At 49.7% G+C, this 19,758-nt stretch overlaps 2 protein-coding genes across 8 annotated transcripts in view; one reads left to right on the forward strand and one right to left on the reverse strand.

Annotated features, from left to right (window-relative positions):
* Positions 1–846: 846 nt before the first annotated feature.
* On the forward strand, positions 847–14,589 carry MPG (N-methylpurine DNA glycosylase). 3 transcript variants are annotated; one of them, XM_050317229.1, is made up of 5 exons: positions 847–909; positions 4,808–4,947; positions 5,553–5,778; positions 8,792–8,996; positions 14,051–14,588. In XM_050317229.1, the coding sequence occupies exons 3-5, from the start codon at positions 5,557–5,559 to the stop codon at positions 14,443–14,445; spliced, it is 822 nt and encodes a 273-aa protein (XP_050173186.1). In that variant the 5' UTR covers positions 847–909; positions 4,808–4,947; positions 5,553–5,556; the 3' UTR covers positions 14,446–14,588. The 3 variants fall into 3 exon arrangements, with proteins under 3 accessions (XP_050173186.1, XP_050173187.1, XP_050173185.1); XM_050317230.1 differs by lacking the exon at positions 847–909 and adding an exon at positions 955–1,330 and having other exon boundaries at positions 4,808–4,903; positions 14,051–14,589; XM_050317228.1 differs by lacking the exon at positions 847–909 and adding an exon at positions 956–1,330.
* An 800-nt stretch (positions 14,590–15,389) lies between these two features.
* The window catches only part of NPRL3 (NPR3 like, GATOR1 complex subunit), a 42,076-nt gene continuing 37,707 nt past the window's right edge, over positions 15,390–19,758 (reverse strand). For all 5 annotated transcript variants that reach the window (XM_050317223.1, XM_050317222.1, XM_050317226.1 and 2 more), the window contains one exon: positions 15,390–16,572. In XM_050317223.1, the coding sequence (XP_050173180.1) occupies positions 16,407–16,572 (166 nt within the window). In that variant the 3' untranslated portion in view covers positions 15,390–16,406. The remainder of the gene's footprint in view (positions 16,573–19,758) is intronic.

A 19,758-nucleotide genomic window follows, 5' to 3' on the forward strand; every position in this document is an offset into this window, starting at 1 on the left:
ACAGAAAACGGGAGTAAATCCATTCTGATCCATCAGACTTTCCCTCATACCTTTTGCTGCCTGTCCCCAGAATGCTGTGAGGAAAAAACATTTTTTTTACCCCATTTTGACCATATGGTCCATCTGGATAAAAGCTGAAGCCAAGAATTTTTTTCTGCAGGCCAGATTCTTGTTATTCAGGGAACTAAGAGAATAATTAATGCAGCTCCTTACAAAGCCAGCTTGTGACCATGCACGTTCATCAGATTGTGTATTCACCCCTTTAGTTTTCTGGGGAGAACCACAGAATGGTTTGGGTTGGAAGGGACCTTAAAGATCATCTCATTCCACCCCTTGTCATAGGCAGGGGCATCTTCCACCAGCCCAGGTTGCTCCAAGCCCCGTCCAGCCTGGCCTTGGACACTTCCAGGGATGGGGCAGCCACAGCTCCTTGTGCCAGGGCCCCACACAGAGAAGGATTTCTTCCCAATATCCCACCTAACCCTGCACTCTGGCAGTGGGAAGCCATTCCCCCTGGTCCCGTCACTCCAGACTCTTGCCCAAAGTCCCTCTCCAGCTCTCTTGGAGCCCCTTCAGGCACTGAATGGGGCTTTACGATCTCCCTGAGCCTTCTCTGGGCTGAACACCCCCAATTCCCTCAGCCTTTCAGGAATATTGACGAATTAATTATTATCATGAAGCCGCGACGAAGACGCGAAATCCAGGGGGAGTTCAGACCCTTTTTACAGAGGGTCTGTGCTCCAGAAAACAAGCCGCACGGCAGGATCGGAGGATCAGCAGCACACCAAACCCTGCAGTGGCGGCGCCGCTCCCGCCTCAGCGCCCAGCCCGCCCCGCCTCCCCGGCCCGGCCCTCCCCTCACGCAGCTCCGGGGCTTCCGCGGGGCCGCGGCGGGAACGGGCCCGGCAGGTGTGTGAGGGGAGGCCTGGGGGTGTCCGGGAATAGCCGGGAATGGCCGGGAATGGCCGCGGATGGCGGGTGAGGGAGCTCGAGCTCCGAGCGCTCGGTCCGGCGGCGGCCCCGCCACGGCCGGATGGGCCCGGGCGGCCTTGCCGAGCACTGCCGGGGCCTCCCCCTCTGTCCGCCCGCTCCACTCCTTGGTTCCCGTCCAAATCACGAGAGTCCTCGGCCAAAACGGAGCGTAACTCTGCTGTGAAAGCTCTTAGTTCAGGTTTCTCGTCGTCCCTCGTTTTTACGTTTCTTTGTTCTTTACGGAAGGGTGGGCGAGTTTCGTTCCAAAAAGGCTCAAGGTGCTCGGTGAGGCAGCGGGAGCGAGGAGGGGGATTGCAAGGATGTCCTGTGGGAAATGAGATCCCCAGCACTCAGTAAGGTGAATAAAAGCATCCATTTCGGCATATTTTTGAGGTGTTACGATTGCACGTAATGTCAAAACCTGTCTGTGGAGAAATTGATTTTATGTTTATATTTCACTGGTTACATTAGCTCCTGCCTGCACCCTTCTTTCAAGGTTGTTTTTTGTTTTCCGGAGAATTTGACTCGTATTTGTCGTTATATCCACCCCTGCCTCTTCTTTCAAGGTTTTATTTTTCTGCATCTCACACTGTTGTCCAGGAAGCTATACATTATTAACTTACTTCTGGTTACTAATAGGGTAGACTAGACAGGAACTCACTGAAGGATTTGGCTTAAAATTAAGTGTCTGTGTAAAAGGTTATGGAACAAATAGACAGGAATAACAGGCAGGAATAAGTTGCCCAACTGGCAGAAACAGGCAGGAATAAATTGCCAAACCAGATGAAGCCCCCAGGGACGGTGTTGGTAACGATGGTCTCAGCAGCAAATGTGTCACTAATTTTTAAAGAGGGTTCTAGGGGGAAATCCATGGACTGCAGACCTGGAAGTTTGACCACCAAGTGAATTAGTAGAAAATACAGCAAGGTAGGGTTATGGCACAGCTGCATAAATATTATCTAGGGGGAAAAGTCAGCGTGGGTTAAAAGTCATGCCTTTTAAAAAAATGTTGGAATTCTCTGCAGGTCTGAATAAACACGCTGAGAGGTCTGGCTTACAGTCTGTACTCAGATTTCAGGAAGCTTAAACAGAAGCCCTCACCTGAGCAGCCCTTGATATAATAAGGGAGTTCCCTGTCATAAATAGTTCTGGCAAAGATAGGAAAGAGGATGTGAGTAAATGGGCAGCCCTGGTGGTGGCTGGAGGTCACCGTTGGGGTGCCACAGGATGGTTTGTAAAGGACCTGGAAAAATCCAGCTGGCTTTACTTTATTTGAGGTGATAGAGAAGAGGGCTGGGGGTGATGAGTTGCAGGTGTAAAGCAATTTGTGTGTGTGTGGGGAGCGGTGCTAATTCCACACACAAAATGAGTGAGTTTTTGGAGCGGTAATAACTAATTCTGTGAAGCTTCCTTGCTCCATTTGGGTTGTTTTACAGGGGCTCAGGGAGGAATGCAGAAGCTCAGTTACTGAGCACACAAACACCGTGCCTGGGTCGGAAGGTTCCAGCCCGGAGGCGTGGAGGATGTGTGGAGAAACACTGTGTGCTCATTCTGGCCTTCCCCAGGCTCCTGCTTTTGACCTCTGCTGGAGAGCAGGGTACAGGGAGAGGAGCCCTTTGGTCTGACCCAGCATTGACTGGTCATGTATTCCCACTTAAAATCCGTGCAGCTGGGAATTGGGGTGAGGAATTGTCTCTCCAGAAGGGGCTGTGTTCTGTGTGCACCTCCTCATCCTGCTGTCAGGAAGACAGATGTGCCTGAGGAAGGCTTTGAGGGTATCTGGACCTGTGAGCCAGAAGTACAAGCAAATTGCTGCTGGGATTTTATTTTTTTACCTCCTTTTAGTGAAAGGTCATTAAATACCTAAGGAAATGCCTGCAAATGCAGTCTTGTTAGATTAAAAGAAGTCTCTGTAGGCTCTGTTGTGCCTTGACTACAGGGTGTATCTGCTGCTGAGCTGTGCTTTCCACAGATTTTCAGTGTCTCTCTGATTCTGGCTTTGAACACTCCAGGCACTTGTGCAGAACTGAGTCAGCTCTTGATCTTCCTTTTCTGACTTCCATACTTTTTTTTTTGGTACATGTGAACACGCATGTACTTAAAAACTTGTGGTTAGTTTGGTTACAGCAGGATTAGTAAGCAGTGATTAAACCCACGGCTGGTTATTTGAGGCCCAGAAGTGGAATTTGTTTACTACACAAGCAAGAAAATCTAGATAAAAATGAAAAGTGAAGTTGCAGGATTTGTCTGTGGACTTGGATGTGAGGAGGTGATGTCTCTTTATTCCCAAATACACAGGGCTTGGCTGTGTGGTAAGTGCTGTCTTTTACAGTGTGATTTTTCCTAGGCAAGAAGGGATTTGGACATACAAGCAACATCCTGTACAGAAGGCATAGGTGGGCTTTGAGGCCTAGGGTTTTCTGTTTCATGTCTTTCATATCTTCATAAACAAGCAGGGTTTTTTTGGATTCTGAGATGATACTGCAGCCCCCTTGTTCTGCAACCCCCACTTCTGTATGTGACCCATTTCTCCTGGCACTTTCCTACTGCTGCTCCCAATGAGAGTTGAAGTTGCTGAGATGTGTGTAGGATCAGCCCTCAGCAGTGGAATTACGAGTGCCCTGAGGCTGCTGGTGGAACATGTGCATGAGAGCCCTTGCAGCTTTTAAGAATCATTTAATTGGAAATGCAGTAGGTGCCAGGCAGCTCAGATCCTGTTTCTGGTGTCTCATTCCATAAGAGCACAAATTACCAAGCGAGTTAATGCTCCACTCGAACCAGCCATGTTTGCAGCGTGTCTTTATCTGTGGCTGATGAGCCGGAAGCTCCAGTTAATACTGTCAGAGAAGTCTGGAGGTTTTGTCTTCAGTGGGAAGCACTCCCTTGACAGTGTTTCAGAGGGTCAGTCTGATATGGGGATGTGTGAAGAGAGAGCCCTTCCTTCCTGCAACACTTTTCCCTGTTCTTATCCTCCTCTACAGGACTCTTCTGCCAAAGGCCAACAGGCAGTTTTCTTTAGGAAAAAAAAAAAGAAAAAAGAAAACCATCCCACCTCTCTGCCAGTCATGCCAATGTGACTTTTTTTTTTTTTTTGCTGCCTATTTTTATATGTTTGTGTCTGGATTCTTCTGAAGTGAAACATAACGCTGTTGGGGAATTGGCATTGGTGATTCAGAGTGTAGCAATGCTGAATTTGTTTCACAGTAGTTCAGGGGAACTGCTGCTGGTGGATCTCTCATTGTGAGAATCATCAGAGCAAGATAAAGATTGGGTTTGGTGGTGGAAGTTTTTGTGGTCATTTTTAAAAGGTGATGTTCTGGTGAAAAATGAGTGACAGCAGCTAATTATTGATGTATATACTTCCCTTGCAGGCTGAGCTGTGTGTAGGATTCTTTCTCCATTTCTGATTCTGCGTGATGTTGAACCTCTGCTTTTTTTCCCTTCCATCTACAGGTGCATGAATTTCAGAACTCACGAGGCACCTTCTAAAACCTCTTATCTTTTCATTCCCATTGCAAAGTCCTTTCTTTGAGGCTGACACTTTCCAAATTTAGTGCCACTGGGGGAGTTTTAAAAGTTTGGTTTCAGCTTTCTGTGGATTCATTCAGTGCATTCCCCACTGCTCTCATGGCTTTTGTATAACAGAGGCTAAAGAGCATCTCCAGCACTGCCCAGCTGGGAGATGGTGTTTTGCTGGACCAACAGAAAACTGCAAATTGTTCTGGAGTTTGAGCCAATGATACACTGTTGGTATCACATCTCCAGCTCCAGAATCTCACAGCCTATTTCAAAGTGCTTTGTACACTGAATAAGTAAGTTTTTTCCTGTTCTACAGGTAGAAGGACTGAAGCACTGAAAAAGAAACAGTAGATTTTTTGGAGCTGGCACAGACAAACTAGAAGAATAATTTTGGATTATGTAGTTGCCTCAAGTACGTACTGTTGACTGGAACACAGGCTGCTCTTCATCCTTCTGGTAGGCTGAATTTAAAGCTTACTTTTGGGAGGTTCTACAGAAACATTTCACCAGCATGATGAACACGTTTGTGACTGTAAATGGTGCAGCTCCCAGCTCAAATGTTCTGTGTCCTGGGGAGTTTCAGATTCTGATCTGGCTACCTTAGAGCTTAAAAACATTGATACACAACTTCTGGGCTTTCTGAGGCAGCACAGTTTCTGGACTGGTTGTTTTCTATTTTTTCCTGTCTGCTTAAAAGATTACATTAGTGTGAGTTAAAAAAGCACACAGCACTGGTTCACCTTTGCTTTCAATTTCTCAGTTTTCTAACCTAAGAGCAAACTTATTTCCAGTGCTAAGTGGAGCAGAGTTGCTTTTTATCTGCAGTCCTTAGAAGGTGAATACTCAAACTGCCGTGTTCTGTTTGCTTATCAGTAGAGCCCAATATTTGCCCAGCCTGCTGTAAACACAGCTAAATTTGTCACCTGCTCCTGTAGTTTGCACAGGTTATCCAAGGAGCTGTAGATTTCAGATTCAGGGTGGTGGAGAGAAGCATAAAAACAGCACTTTGTGGAAACTTTTAAATAAGCTTTATATTTCTAATTATCTTTATATTTTTCTAGAACTATGCCAAGAAAAAGAAAGCTGTTGGCTCAGTTAAGTGCTCTTCAAAGCAGCTCCAGCTTCCCTCAGATCGATGCCCTGGAGAACCTGAGCACTACAGCTGGTGGAGATTGTTCTCCAAAAAGCAGCAAATACTTTGTGACACAGAAAAAAAATTCTTCCCAGCTGGAAGCAGATTTTTTCAACCAGCCCTGTGTTAATCTGGCCAAGTCCTTTCTGGGACAGGTAAGACATGAATGCTGAGATTCCTGCTGCAATACTGGAGCATGTGCTAGCTAATAACTTAGTGTAAGAGGATGAAGTTCTTTTTCTGCCATTTGACTCTTGGGCTTGGCTATTTTAGGAGTACAGCTCTCATTCCCCCTCTTGTTCAGTGCAGTGGAATTTAAAGACTAGTAGCCAAATCTATTTTGGATGAAGTCAGAGGAGTGAGTAGTTTTCCAGGTTTTGTTTACTGTCACATTTTAGAATTGGTTTCTTGTGGAGTTTTCCTCCCTTTTTTTCTCTTCACTGTAATGTACTTTGTGGTTTGAAGGTTGTTTCAGGCCCTTTGTTTTCCTTTCAGGTATTGCTTTACTTGTTTCTGGCTCTCGCTTGGCCCAGTGGAAAGTAATGCTTTGCAATCAGCAGCATCTCCCGTGCCTCCATTTTCTGTCCTGTGATGCCAAGGATTGCACAGCCCCACACTTCAACTCTCTTCACTCCAAATATTGCCATTCCCATCCTTCTGTTTCTGAGCTTCCAAGTCATACAGGGGCCTTCTCCCTTATCCCATTGCAGGCACTTTGAGGAGTCTTTGGACCTTGCTGCAGGCCTCTGGAAATCAGAGTGGTGGAGGTTAAACGTGTCTCTTCTGCTTGGTGAGCCCTTCAGAAAACTCTCCTGCTGTTTCCATGGCAGGGAGTTCCTCCAGCGTTTTCCCTAGACCTTCTAAACACAACTTGTGTTTAGTTTTACCGCTCTGGTCTTAACTCCTCTTGAGTCTTTTTTATACCTTCATTGTCTGCAGGCTGAGCAGACTCTCTGGGTTCTCATGGCTTTAGATAACTTCAGGAATTTGTTGCACAAACTGTTGGTTTTGGCCTGGTTTGCCATGTCTGGCCTTTTCTTATTTTCTAAGGATATCGTCATGCCTGTAATTGACGCCTTTGCTCTGCTTTTCAACCCTGGTGGGTTTCTCTCTGCTCTGCCTCACCCTCTCTGTGGTGCTCCACGTGTCTTTCCAGACACCCTGCTCGAGGTTTGCCTTTCCAGCCTTAACCTTTGGCTGCCTCTTCAGTTCTTCCCAGTGATCTTCCTCACTTTCCGTAGATTCCTCTTTTCCCTGCTAAGCAGAGCTCCAGTAGATTATTTTTGGACCTCAATGCTTGTTAAAAGACACTGAACTTCATCCTTCCTGGTCATGATACAAAGTTGTTTGTCAGGGATAGGTCTTTGGGGGATACTTTGTGTTTTGCTCTGGCTGGGTTTGCGAGTTGAGTCTTTTCTTGTGAAAGCCCTGATCACTCACTCTGAAAAGCATCTGAGGAAACATAGCCCATGTCCTGGTCTACCTGAGGATTCCTGAAGCCTCCCATTACTGATGCATTTTTGTTGTCTGAATGACTCTGACATCCTCATGCATCCAGTTACCTGGGCAGATGATGTTTGAGTCCTAATTCTGTATTTTTCCTTTCAGTCCTTTAGAATTACAAGCTAGATGATTTCTGTCTTAATTTTGCCTTTTCTTTAAAGTGGAACCCTCAGTCTCCCACAACCCAGTCTGTTCTCTCATTTTCTTAGAATGATAACAATAAAGGTAATTTAATGTGCCATTCATTATCTTCATTCTGCCAAATTTAATATACACCTGGTATATTAGTATTGCTTACCTTCATGATACCTGAGTTCCTGGAAACAAAAAAACAAATACCCCAAAAGTTACACGCAGTAAATGAACATCAAGATACATCCTCACTGAGAAATAAACACCTCTGTGAAACAGTTCACTGTGAGGTGTTGGGAATGATCACCATTTTTTAACTGTGAATATTTGGTGTGTCTGAAGAGTCAGGGAAATGAAGTTAAAATCATAACTTCACCACTGCATTTCATCATACTGAGAGACAGATGTGGCCACAGGGCTCTGCCTTTGGGGTGCTCACAGGCAGTTGCTTTTCTGAAGTCACTGCATTTTTCCTAAACAAAATAAATTGATTATTTTCACCAGTTTGACCAGTGCTGCAGGGAAACTTTGATAGACCAGAGCTGCAGCATTGGAAACTGAGTTCTGGAGCATCCATGCTGGATCAGATCAATATCTCCATTAGCCATCAAGCACTGACATCTGTTGGGAATTAAGCTTTGTTTCCTGAAGGTCATTTTTGAATGGCTGGTTTGCCAGTGTGGAAGTGCTGAATGTCATCTAATTAAACTGAGAGCTGCTGCCCAAACGAGGCTGTGCTGCAGCATTTCGTACACATTAAGTAAAATACAAAGTTTAGAAAGCAGGTCAAACCACAAAAACCTTTGTACAAAGTTTAGTGGTTGTTTTATTTTGAAAGAGAATCTTTTCACTGTCATGTTTTGTTTCCCTTGCATCTGCTTTGTTTTATTTAAGGAGGTACCAGCAGCAAGGAACACACTGTAATAACAAAGATCTGTTGTTGTCTGCCTGGAGCCAATTCCCAGCTCTCCTGCACTGCCCCTCTCTGTGGCACAGCAAACACAGAAATAGGAGAGTGATGCTCACCCTGGTGCTGATTATCTCCGTGATTGGGGACTGGGACTTGTTTGAAACATCTCTGGGGAGAGAAATTGTCTAATCATAGCAGTTATTTAATTGTGCCACTGTCATATTTCTTCTGATCTAGAGATTATACATTCAGGATGCTTCAAGGTTGATACCAGTGGTGCTTTTTTTGCCTTAAACCTGATGGAGAATACAGAAAATAACCACACAAAAGCTACTCTGTGGGATGCAGGATTATAAATTGGTTCTTATGACAGTGCCACATCTAGACACTCCAGGCATTTTGTGGGGTGAATGACAGGTAGGAATTCTTTGTACTGGGCTGTGGCCTGAATGGTGGAAGCTGAAGAAGTTGGTGTTAACTTACAGACAGTGCTGCCACATGGAGAGGAGAGTGTTTAGTACCACCAGCTCCTTTTGTTTCCCACTTCTTTGTTTCCACAGCTCTTGCTCTGGTTGTTTTGCACAGAGGGCTGCAAACCGATGCACTCTGACCTCTCTTTTCAGATTTTAGTTCGCAAACTTCCTGATGGCAGAGAGCTCTGGGGCAGGATTGTTGAAACAGAAGCTTATCTGGGTGGGGAAGATGAAGCTTCCCACTCGAGAGGTGGGAAGCAGACTCAGCGGAACGCGGCCATGTTCATGAAACCAGGAACCCTGTACGTGTACCAGATCTACGGCATCTACTTCTGTGTCAACGTTTCCAGCCAAGGTGAGCTGGGGCTGAGGGAGATTCGGTGCCTGCAGGACAGGGCTGGCATTTCAGGCTGCACCTGTGGTGCTGCAGTGACCCTGTGGGCTCCGTGAAGTCAGTCACTTGCTCTCAGGGCCTCTCCTTGGGACCTGGGCTTTGCCCCTGGGAGCAGGATGGACCTGTGGACAGGCAGCGTGGGCAGCAGGGCCCATCCCCAGTTTGGTCTGAGCTGTGGGAGCTGGTCAGGCACACAAATAAAGACTAAGAACTGGAGGAGAATCTGGAGAGGATGGAGCTTCCAGTTTTGGTGACCTGGGGAGCTGCCTCATTCCTGTGATTCAGTGAACTTTGTTCCTCAAAAGTGCTGATGGAGAGGAAATATGTGGAGCCATTAATGACAGCCTAAATCTTGGTGTCTGTTCTCATGACAAGAAACTCCTCTGTCTCCTGCCTTTATCTTCAGAGGCTTTAAATGTTGAGCAAAACAAAACAGTCCGAGATGTCCTAAGCTTAAGCAAGGAGTCAGTGTAGGAGCATTTTAGCTGCTTTGCTGTATCTTAAAACCAAAAAACCCCCACCCAAATCCAAATACTCAGACTATTACAGAATCTTCAATTTTCTTTTATTATTCTCAAGATATAATAATCAAGCTCTAATCAAATTATTCTGGAAGTTACTGAGACTGTCCTTCCACAGCTCCTCTTAACATGCAAGTGTTACTCCTGTAAGAGTGACAGTATTTGCCTGGCAATAAAGCTGCTGCTTAATGAGCCACCTTGAAATGGCAGCAGGTATTTCCTGGGTAAAACTCCACTATTTTAGAAAAAAAAATCTCAAACCCAATTTACTTTCTTTTTCACCATTTTGAAGATAGAGGTTAAAGAACTCTACAGCTTATATATTCCTAAGTGGAAAGGAAGTGTAAGAGTGACCATTAATCCTCAGGTTTTGGCCTTTGGACAGGAGCCAAGCAGGAAAACAGTGCTGGGTTGTACTGTGGGGGAAGAGCCTGACTCTCCAAGTGAAGGTCTGCAGTCTGGGGGATGAACACATGTGAATTTCATTACACTGGCTCTGCCAAATCTGTTCAGATAATGAAAGCAGATGGTTCATTAGTCAGTGTTTGAAATATTAGGAATAATAATTTTTATTAAGAAATGCATTTAGCCTTTGAATTCTAGAAAGATTTCTTTGAAATAGATACTTTGGGAAATTTTTCCTTATCTGCCTGTGTTTAGTTTTGTAGCAAATCAGTTAAAGAGCTCACTGTGGTGATGGAACTGCTTGGATTCCATGTCAGCCTGTCACACATGCAGCTCCTCTGACAGCAGGCACAGCTGGCACTGCCAGCTCTGTCAGGGCACTGCAGTAAATACTGTGGCTGTGCACCTGAGAAAGGATTGAGGAAGTTGTCTTTGTGGTGGCACCTGGGTAGAAGGGAAAAATATTGCATTCTCTGGATATGGGACAGATCTTGGAAACTGGTTTGGATCTGGCTGTGCAGAAAGCACAAGGAAACATTGGCAGCCCCCTGTCTGTTGTGGCATAGCTTGGTCATCCTTCACAGCACAGAGCACCCTCTGAAGGCAAACAGCTGGGAGAGCCAGTGTGTCCTGAGGCACTGGCAGTGGCTGCTGCCCTGCAGCTCCTCAGGCTCCTGCAGAGTGACCACAGCATGGATTGGGAGCTGCCAGGGTAATGGGTCCTGGCACTGGGAGCAGTGGGAATGCTGCACTGTCCCTGTGCTGCCTGTGCCTGCCCTCCTGGCACAGACACTGTGGGGCTGTCCACACACACCCTGCTGGGAGCAGGCAAGCAGCAGGAGCGGGGCAGTTGCAGCAGAGTTTGCTTTTAAGGAGTAGTTTAACACTGACCTGGATTGTGCTGGGAGTGCCTTGGTCCCTGACCAGCCCAGGATCTGCAGCCTGTCCGAGATGCTGGTCCTTCTTCCTTCCCTCTGCTGAGCTTGCCTAGAGTGGAGAGTTTGGCTCATGAGACTCTGGCTCTTCAGAGATCACTTGTTTGGATACACGGCCTTGTAGCATTGTCTGGTTCGACTCCAGGTGGAATAAACCTTCCTCTGTTTGCTGTATTGGTTTATGGTCCAGTTCAGGCTCAGCAAATGAGGGATAGGAAAAGTGTGTCCCCAGCAGCACTGTGTTCATAAAACCGTGAGTTGAAGGGTGGGTTCCAATATTTTTTTGTCACTGAGGAAGGGGAAATCTTTGTGCATGTCACTAGATAAAGCTGCATCATGTGGGATTTCACTGTGAGAGTTCTTCCCATCACTGAGTAAAATACTGCAACTGCCTGAAGCCATGGCAGGCTTCACTGCCGTTGGAGAAATCATGGATGATAGAGGAGAAGAGCTTATAGAAAAAATATAACCAATGTCCTTTAGTGTGCATGAATCCTACAGTATATCCTGAGCAGCACAATAATCTTTGTACTAAGAGCTTTCCCTAGAGTTAAGAGGGATGTCAGGCTTCCCTCGCCTCGGGAAGAGGATAAATGCCAGTCATCCTTCTCCTTGACTTAGCTGTGATTTGTTTCTCTGGAATGTGCCAAGGTGTGTGTTTTGCTGCCAGATCTGAAAGAGCAGCTCGGAAAACCGAGAGCCCAGTGCTGCTCAGCCCAGGGTCACACTGCATGGGCTTCTCCCTGCCTCTCAGATCCCAGACTAGGACTTTGAAGGAAGTGTTCTGGGAGCAGTGACTCACACGGGTGAAGAGAGGAGAAAATTGTCTTCTCTCCAGTGGCCAAGAGCTGCTTCCAAGTGGGAGCTGGAACAGTTCCAGGGAAGGAGCAGGAAGCTGCACAGCGGGGGAGTGGGACTTCTCTATCATTTTATGATTGCTGGCTGCTCGGGGAGAGCCTTGGCCTCTGGGCTGTTGTTAAATCTGAATGCTGCTCGTTATATGGAGTGACTCTTGGGCATCTCCCACTGGCCCTGCTGTCCCTGGTGTGTCAGGGCCACATCCGTGTGGGGCAGATGCCAAAGCCAGGTGAGCCCTGAGAGCGAAGTGCTGCAGGCTGGCAGGGGAGGAGGGCAGGCTGGATGAAGCACTCTGGCAGGCAGGAGTTGAATTGCAAGGATTCAGCTACTCTATGGGAGTTCAAATAAAATTTCTGATATGGAAGTATGTTCAGGAGGACCCAGGGGCGTGGGGGCAAAGAAGGCAGTGGGCCATTGTGGCATCCCTGCACTCCTGTCCTGCCTGCTGTCTCCACCTCCTCCCAAAGCTCTTGGGGAGCTGCTGTCACACTCAGGGGCTGCTGACTGGGCAGTGCGTGGTGTCTGCTGCACACGGCTGGGAAGAGCATGGAAACTTCCAGGTGGGAATGCAGAAAGAGCAGCCAGAGACAGAAATGCCTGGTACCCCTTCCCAGGGCTCTGGGATGCTCTGCAGTCTCTCCAAGTGCTCGTCTCTCTTCACATGAACTCCCAAGGACTCGGTTCAGTTCAAGTGTGACCACAGTTTCCACTTGCATTTGTGATGGATGAAAGCAAGTAGTGTAATTAGTGATTGTTCAGAATCCCAGAGTTGTTCCTGGCAAGTGAGGCAGCAACATGATGTGAAGGATGTTTCTTTGTGCATGGATAAAAAGCAGAATTAGGACATGGAACATGTTCTTAAAAATCTAAAATGACCTTTGAGCTCTAAATCACTGTAGTCCAGGGAAGCGGCTTTTGGCTGCCAGATTAGCATCAATCCTCCTCCTTGGAGAAGGGAGTGCCTGGGAACAGATTGCTGACAGCTGTTGGAAATCAGGCTGTTGGCTTCACCAAGCTGCACTGGGGGCAGCAGGGGCTCAGAGAACGTTCAGGGCAACAGGCAGCACCTCCAGAGCCAGAACCCAGGTCCTCCCTGGGAGCCCAGGAGGGTAATTTAGTGTGGGATTTTGTACAAAGTATGAGAGGGATTCTATTTTTGGAAATCACAGGTCCTTAGGGATCTGTCAGTGCCCACAAGAGAAGCCTGTGCCAGGCATGAGCAGGGCTCCAGATGTTCCAGGCTGGAGAGGGAGCAGGGATTCTTTTGGAGCAGGAATGCCGTGGGTGGCCCCGGCACGAGGGGAGCTGTGTGGGGCAGACAGGCTGTGCCAGGCACTCTCCTCGCCCACTCAGGGTCGGGAGAAGACCTCCCTGCTGTCCACTGGAAAGTACCAAGGAAGTGTACATGTCCTTCTTAGGCTGGAGATCCTTGTCCCAGGGAACGTCTGCTCAGAGCTGCATCTTTGCTTCACTGCCACCAAAAGCAGGGAAGGCAGCTGGGAGGGCAGGAGTGTCCCTAAGGCACCTGGCAGGGTGGCAGATCACATCTGAGAAGAGACTGACAGTTTTCCTCAGTTCTTGTCACAGAAGGGTCTCCTCTGCTGCAGTGCTGCTGCCAGGGCTGAGCAGCCACAGCCACACCGTGGAGCCTGTCCCGCCCCAGGTCCCTGCCCTGGGAGAGCTGCCCTGGCACGAGGGCTTGGATCACTCCATGCAGTTACCCATGGGATTCTGGAATGGTACCATCTGCAGCCCAGGCTCCCTCAGCAGCAGCTGCTCCCAGTGCCTGCAGCTCCTTCCCAGGTTTCTCTTTGTCCAGCCTAACTCTGCAAGCTGCCTCTTTCTGCTGGCAGCATCCAGACTCATTCCTCCTCTCCTTTATTAGCTGGAATTCTTGTAATCAGAGTTTATTAGAAATCCACTGGGTTTGGGAGCAGCTTTGGGTAGCTGTGCCAAAGCTGAACCATATGTGTATTTATTTATTCCTGAACATTGTGCTGACAAAAGAAAAACCTCTTGCCCTCTGGCAAGTCTCAGTAGCAAGACTTGGTAACATCAAGTGGGGCTGGGAAGAGCAAAGCAGAATAAAGAGCACAGAGCTGTGGGCCAGTGGGAGGAGGCAGGGGGAGGGCACTGCCCACGGGTCAGTGGCTGATTCCAGAGGCTGGCACTTGGAGAGAAGGGCTGGAGCTGCAGGCAATTCCCTGCTCCCTGGGGCTGAGCCCTGCTGTGGGCTGAAGGCTGAGGAGTTCCCAGCCACCACCCTGCAGTAACAGCCCGCTCTTGTCCCGCACAGGGGAAGGGGCTGCGGTGCTGCTGCGCTCCCTGGAGCCTCTGCAGGGCCTGGATGCCATGAGGGAGCTGCGCAGGAGCTCCAGGAAAGCCCCCACCAAGCTGCTCAAGGACTGGCAGCTCTGCAACGGCCCCTCCAGGCTCTGCCAGGCGTTTGGCATCGACAAGGCTTTCGACCAGAGGGACCTGACTCGGGACACGGACATCTGGATGGTGCCTGGACAGGACCTGCCCGGGGAGCAGGACGTGGTGGCCACCACGAGGATTGGCATTGGCAACAGGGGGGAGTGGGCACAGAAACCACTCAGGTTTTATTTACGAGGGAACAGATTTGTGAGTGTTGTGGACAAGAAAACGGAGAGAGAGATGGCAGCAAGGGGACACTTGCCTTGCAGCTGACAAGCCTTGCAAGGGTGCCACCAGCCAGGACTTGAGCTGTGCTCTGTGCAAGGACCTCAGGCTGCGTTGTGGCAGATACAGGGGTTGGGGGTTTTTAACAATAAATGTACTTTGTTACACTGGATGGGGCAAGGTGGAGTTTATTTGCAGGGCAGACTGAGCCAGAGTTGATGCTGGGTTTGGACACTGAAGGCCACTTTCTCCCTTACCAATGGATCCAGGCTTAATTAGGGTGGGTGAGTGGAGAAGGTTCCCAGCTCTGAGCAGCTCTGAGCTGCTGTGCTGCTGCCACTGCCCCAGCCCCCAGCAGAGGGGAGTAGTCAAAAAATGGGATGGCAGCAGGGCAGACTGAAGGGATGAGAGCTGGGAGAGGAGACAAAGGAGGGATCTTACTGCAACTGCCTCGTGGGAGGGTGTAGAGAAGAGAGAGCCAGGCTGCTGTCAGACAGGATGAGAAGCAATGGGCACCCGTGGGAAAACAGGAAATTCTCATTAGCTGTGTGGAAAAAATGTTCACCATGAGGGTGGTCAAACACTGGACCAGGGGCCCAGAGGAGCTGTGAGACATTCACACCTCCACAGGACAGGCTGCTGAGTGACCTGATCTGACACCTTTCCTTGGAGCAGAGGTTTGCACAAAAGACTTCCAGAGACGCCTTCCAGCCTGCACTCATCCCCAGTGTCCAGCCTGGAGACCAGAATGGGTTCTGTTTGTTTTCCCAGCTGCTGGAGCTCCCCCAGTGCTTTGCTGCTGGGTAGGTAAGTGAGATAAAGCTGCCAGTGTCACCCAGTTTGTGTGGGCGAGTGAGGCTCTCCCGAGTCTGCAACCCTGGGAGAAACCCCAGCTGCTGTGTGTGGGGAAGGGAAGGACTTCAGGAGGAGCCTGACAGCCCTGTAACAACAAAGCCCTGCAAGCTGCCACCCTGTAGGTAAACTGTCCCTGCCCTTCCCTGGGCACGCAGCAGGGAGCAGCTGTGGGAACAGGGGCCTCACAAGGCCAGGCTGAGCTGACACGAGTCCTGCTGTCCCCAGGACCAGCACTGTCACCTCTAGTTCTGGCCCTGGCACGGCTGGAGGAGCAGTCCCAAACCAGACCAGGAAACACAGACCCCTACATCGTTTTTACCTGGATAGCTTTAACCCAGGCCAGGATCCCAGTCTGGTTCCCAGCACCCACAGCCACGCTCAGGTGAGGAGAATGGCAGGGCACAACAAGCATTGGGGGACAAGCCCAGGTGCCCTTGGCTTCAGCCTCTGGCTGTGTGGAACACGTGCACTTGCAGCTTGGCCACTCATTTCAGTGCTGCTCAACAACCCAGCTCCCACCCCCAGAAAAAACTGGAAACCCAGGAGCACAGAGGCTGCTTAGAGACAGCCCTGCTCCAAGAGACACTTGGGAACAAGATACTGAGGAAAGAAAGAGCTGAGACACAAAATGAGCAAGTCACTCATTCATTCATGAAACTTGTGATACTTTGCCTTCCTGTCCATGTCCTCAGGTAACAACGATCAAAGAGAATTCCTCGGTGCCCAGGGTCATTCCCCTGTAATCCAGGCCAGCTGCACTGTGCCCTGGAGCAGAGGCTGTGCTGTGGGGATGTGGCTGAGTGGCCCAGCAGTCGTGCCTGGAGAGCAGAGGAAGCACTTTCGATGCACCCATGTCCAGCTGAAGGGGATGTTCTGTCAGTAGCCCCACAGGGGAACTCTCCTTGTCCTGCTCTCACAGTCCCTGGGGGCAGCAGGGGCAGGGAAGGGCTGTGCCCGTGGCAAGGCAGGAATGCCAGCTGGGCAGCGCTGTCCTGCAGCAGGCCCAGAGCCCGGCACAGAGTGGGGAGCAGGGGGGGACAGCGAGGAGGGGGAGAACCTGCTCTGTGCCACGTGGCAAGAAATCACCTCCTTCAGTTTTCAGGCATCTTCCAGACATGGAGAGCGTGGCAGGTTCCCTTCCTGTGCCGGCAGAGTCACTTCAGGAGGGACTGAAAGACGGAAATCACGGGGTCCTCGTGGCTGGTGACCACCAGGACACTGCGGAACTTGTCGAAGAGCATCAGCAGCTGCGAGCGCCGCATGTTCTCGTTGTACATGATCTCCTCCAGGTGGTGCCGCCCTCGGAAGTAGTGCAGGAGCCTGTGGGAGCAGAGCCAGGGGGGCACGTGGGCCAGAAGCACCTGCACACACCTGGAGCCCATCCTGCCACCCCCAAGGTGTCCTCTCCCATGGGATGCAAATCAGAAGGTGTTTGGGTTGTGTCCCTCATTTGCATGAATTAAATAATGATACCATTAAATCAAGCCTAGCACAGAAAGCCCCTGGAAAAGCAGGGGCTTTGCCAAGGTTCTCCTTAGATCAAGAGGTTTCCTAGCCTGTGGCATTTCCCAAGACTGGCAGTTTTCAACATAGTTATAACTCCTGAAAAAGCGGAGAGGCACAAGTGCCAACAAGCCTTGGGAAGTCAGGACGTGGCAGATTTATTTCTGCTGTCTCTTAGCTGGGGCTACAGTGCCCTTTGTCACAGCTCTGCACCAGGGGCCTGGGCACCTACACTGGCTTTTGGAATTAAGAGGAAATGTTCCCTCACAGCAGCCTAAGGGGTTTTGTGACTGCAGGTTACAAAAACCCAAACTCACTCAGGGTTGGGCCAGCTTGGGTTGGGAGGAGCAGTCACAACAGGGAGCTGGAAATGTTGGTGACAGGCACCACAGAGAAGCTCTGGGAGTTATAAGCCCCCAAACTGTAAAGCCATCACAGCTCAAACTATGCTGGCTTCTTAAATTCTCCGTTCTCTTTAAGCAGAGACAGCACAGATACCACCCACACACTACAGCCATCAGATAAGCTCGGCCCTGCACAGTCAATCACAGCCCAAATTTGCTGCTCAGTCTCTTGTCCCACCCTCCCAAATGTCAGAGCCATCCTGCACGTGTCACTCCAACACTCCCACCCACCCAGGCCCAAATGCCAGAATCCCTGCCCAGCTCCACAGACAGATGTGCATCCACACGTGTTTGGCATCACCCTCTGCACTCCAGCTCGTGTTCCATTACCCGTGTGCAGCTCCGTGCCAACTGACAGCAAAACTGAGTGGAGGTGACATGATCTGTTTTCCAACCCATCCATACAGCCCTCAGGCAGGAACAGCCCTAAAATACACCGAGTATCCACCAGAGCATTCCCGTCTGTTCTCACATGGCAGCAGGACGGGGACCAACACCTGCCTGGCTGCCTCCTGCTGCTCAGGCTGAAAAGTGGCCATTCCCAGGGGCAGTGGCACTTCTTGTGTGTCAAAACCAGGCTGCTCCCTGAGGCACCAACAGAAATTGTTGTATCTTGTACCTTGTGCCACTGCTCCCAGAGTGGTTTTGTGCCCTGTGCCAGCCCCACGTGCTCGCCTGTTCTGTACTGACAGCACAGCCTGGTTCTCCACAGCAACACACACTGAGCAGTTTCCCAACAAATAAATCCATCCTATATTCAGAAAGTTGGGATCTGTCATGGGTCAAGAGGAAATACTTTCCACTCCAATAAAAGCTAGGGAGGATATTAAAGAACATCACAAAAATCTCGGCTGGAAGACACCTCCAAAGTCCAGTCCAGCATCCTGCTCCAGCAGGACTGCTGCCAGTGCTGTAGCTTTTTCCAGCCAGGCTCAAACCCTTCAGAGATGGAGATCCCCCCATATGCTTGGGCAATCTGTCCTGGCCTGCACCACCCTCCCAGGGAAGAGCTTTTCCCAAAAGTCCAGCTGGAGTCTACAAAGCTGTCCTTGGGGCTCACAGCTCCAGTGGAGATGGGCACTACCTTCTCCTTTCTGGGCAGTGAACATTTATGAGACACAAAGGCACCTCCTGGAGCAATGGCACTGCATTTGAGTCCCTCTGAAGCTGCACAGATGTGTCTGCTGTGGCCAGATCCAGATGCAGTGATGGGAGATCGGTGCTTTCCACGGCTCATCACTGTAATCCCCTCTTCAGGTTGTAAGAGCTGCCCCTGTACCAGCACTGTGGTGTTCTGACACTGAAACATCCCCACAGTTACCTCAGATCAGCCACTCAAACAGAATTAGCTTATTTCTGGCCAAGGAGATGTCCCTTCCTCAGCACTGCCTGGAAATGGAGCACTGTCCACAGCTTGGTGCTTACAGTGAGCATTCCAAGTGGAGTGAAGGACCTCACCTCCCCATCGGAGAGCAAGAAAAATAAATCCTGAAAGCAGCTCCACACCCCTGGCTTGGGAGAGAAGCCATGAGTGAAGCCTCAGGTTCTTCCAAAGCACTGCTTAACATGCAGTGAGGAATGCTTTGTGCATATTACCCAAGATCTGGCTCAAAGGAACTTGTCTCCTTCTTAAGCCTGTTCTGGAAGGACGTGCCAACCCTCCTCCAGCTGCACCCAAGGAAAGAGCTCGGATTTCAATTCCCATTCAGTGTTTCGAGGGTTAATGCAGCCAATGCTGGAGCCAAGTCCAGTGTTCCTTGATTCCCCCTGAGGTTTGTGCCTTGCCAAGAGGGGCTGTGCACGGCCCTGGACAGGCAGCAGCACTGTGTAATGAGGGTCAGAGGCATCAGCACAGGAAAATGGCCAGGGCTGAACTTCAGTGCTGTGCTGGAAACAGCCCATCCCTCTGTGTGCACACACAGCTCCCTGAGCAGGGGCAGGCACAGCATCTTTAGGGCACTGGCTCTGAATTTATGGCCCTGTGCTGAGCTGAGCCAGCAGAGCTGTTTGCCAGAGCACAGCCCCCCTTGGGCTGCTGGCCCTCAGAACTGGGGAGGGGAAGGGCTGGTGCAGCACCTGCATGAGGGTAATGAGGGAGAGCAGCTCCTTCACTGCAGCTTCTCCTCAGCTCTTTGCCCTTTCACTGAGAGCAAGAGTTACCCACACACTCATTTCTGTGTGTGCCCCCAGGACCATCTGTTTACCCATCCCTTCCTCACTGCTCCTCAGAGCACCCTGAGCACTTGTCATTTCAAGCTGTAGCACACCAGAAATTCAGACCCAGCCAGGCCATCCCGGGGATCTGCAAAGGAACCTGGAGCAGGAGCAAACTGCACAATTAACATCACTCAGCTGCCTGGTCACAGCAGCTGCTTCCACTAAGGAATCAGAGTCGTTTTCTGCACCTGCAGTTCCAAAGCTTTCTCAAATGGCTGCTTTACCCAGACGTAGGAAGTGAGAGGGGAGCAATCACAACATGCTTTCCTCTCCCTAGGATAAATAAGAATCTGCACTGGCACTGAACTGGTCCAAAGAGTCCCCCACAAATTCTGTCTTAAGATATCACTAAATGTGATTTTGTTTTTACTTTCTTTTCTCG

This window comes from Myiozetetes cayanensis, unplaced genomic scaffold, assembly GCF_022539395.1.
Source record: "Myiozetetes cayanensis isolate MyiCay16 unplaced genomic scaffold, myiCay2020 scf20-37, whole genome shotgun sequence".
Taxonomy (NCBI): Eukaryota; Metazoa; Chordata; class Aves; order Passeriformes; family Tyrannidae; genus Myiozetetes; species Myiozetetes cayanensis.